Source organism: Wasmannia auropunctata, unplaced genomic scaffold (assembly GCF_000956235.1).
Source record: "Wasmannia auropunctata unplaced genomic scaffold, wasmannia.A_1.0 LD284262.1, whole genome shotgun sequence".
Taxonomy (NCBI): Eukaryota; Metazoa; Arthropoda; class Insecta; order Hymenoptera; family Formicidae; genus Wasmannia; species Wasmannia auropunctata.
This window is the reverse complement of record NW_012078628.1, coordinates 1-1,265: the sequence shown is the minus strand read 5'-3', so window position 1 is coordinate 1,265 and position 1,265 is coordinate 1. Positions and strand designations below refer to the sequence as shown.

At 30.7% G+C, this 1,265-nt stretch overlaps 1 protein-coding gene across 1 annotated transcript; it reads left to right on the top strand.

The window, feature by feature from the left end:
• Nucleotides 1–39: 39 nt before the first annotated feature.
• Nucleotides 40–1,238, top strand: LOC105461557 (the record flags this gene model as incomplete). The annotated part of the gene is made up of 3 exons (XM_011708059.1): nt 40–115; nt 285–765; nt 1,149–1,238. Coding segments are annotated over exons 1-3 (574 nt in total), but the record flags the coding sequence as incomplete, so codon positions are not given.
• Between the last annotated feature and the right edge of the window lie 27 nt (nt 1,239–1,265).

The window sequence follows — 1,265 nt, the reverse complement described above, 5'->3', positions numbered from 1 at the left end:
TGTGCTCTTCCGATCTACTCCCTTCAAAATCATAACTCTACCATTAGGCGTTTGGCCTTTGCAAAAAAATGATACGTTTTCTTTAATTCGTTACATCGTATGCTACTTCCTCATGGTACGTTTTTCTATATTTTCACATTATAATAAATTCCTATATAACTGCAATTTATACTTTCGACATAACAAATTCGATAGTTTAAGTGAAATGTTTGGTGCACATTGAAAACAAAGCACAGGCATAAGGCTCTATAATAAAGTACAGTACATCCTTCCTCTTTATATAGACCATGTTGATAATCACGTTGTGCCTCGAAATTATTATCGGTACAAGCGCTGCGTATTTAAAAGTCGATGCTATTATGCTTATGAACTGCGGCATTCTCGGTGTGCTAAAACTGTCGTACTTCCGCTTTATACATGTCGACAATCTGATTTCCAATTTTTCTTCTGCCGTGAATGATTATTCCACGATCGATACCGAAGAGAAACGTACGATCATGCGACGACACGCTTTCATGGGAAGAGCAATTTGTTACAGTATCTTAGGTTTTACTTATTTTTCTGCAATAATTTTCATACTGCAGGGTATGGTATTAGGCGATAAAGACGTCCATGTTAATGTATCCATTAAAAATCAAGCATCAAGCGGGAAATTACCCGTGCCCGTAACATTTTTTGGGGACTTGCAGTTTTCTACGAGTTTATATTTCATGATTTTTGCGGTGCAATATTTCGTATTGATGATATTGGCCACTAGCAATTGTGGTAATAAGCTAATTTTTAATATAAAAAAGATTTTCGTACAACACATTTTACCTTATGCTAAACGGTACACTTCTCTAATAAAATTCATTAATAAAATTCCTAACTGTTACATTTTCACTTTTAGTTATTGTATTAATTATTAATATACAAACTGAATTAGACATCTAAATAAAACATTTATTTTTATCCGTACTTAATATTAAATCTTTAGATGTTTTTTAATAAATTTTTTTTATAGCATGGTTGTAGCTGCACCTCTTGCAATTGTAATGTAATAATATTTTGATATTTTTAACTTTTTAAAACTGAAATCTTTGTATCATAAATAAAATTTTAAATATAAATTATCTTAATGCAACACTGAAATTTATTTATTTACAAAGGTAATGATACACTTTTCTTCGCAATAACTCTCCATATTTGTGGTCAATTGGAACTTCTAAAAATCGAGTATACTAAATACGGTATGGAAAGTAAAAACTTAAATAAAGATTTTTCAA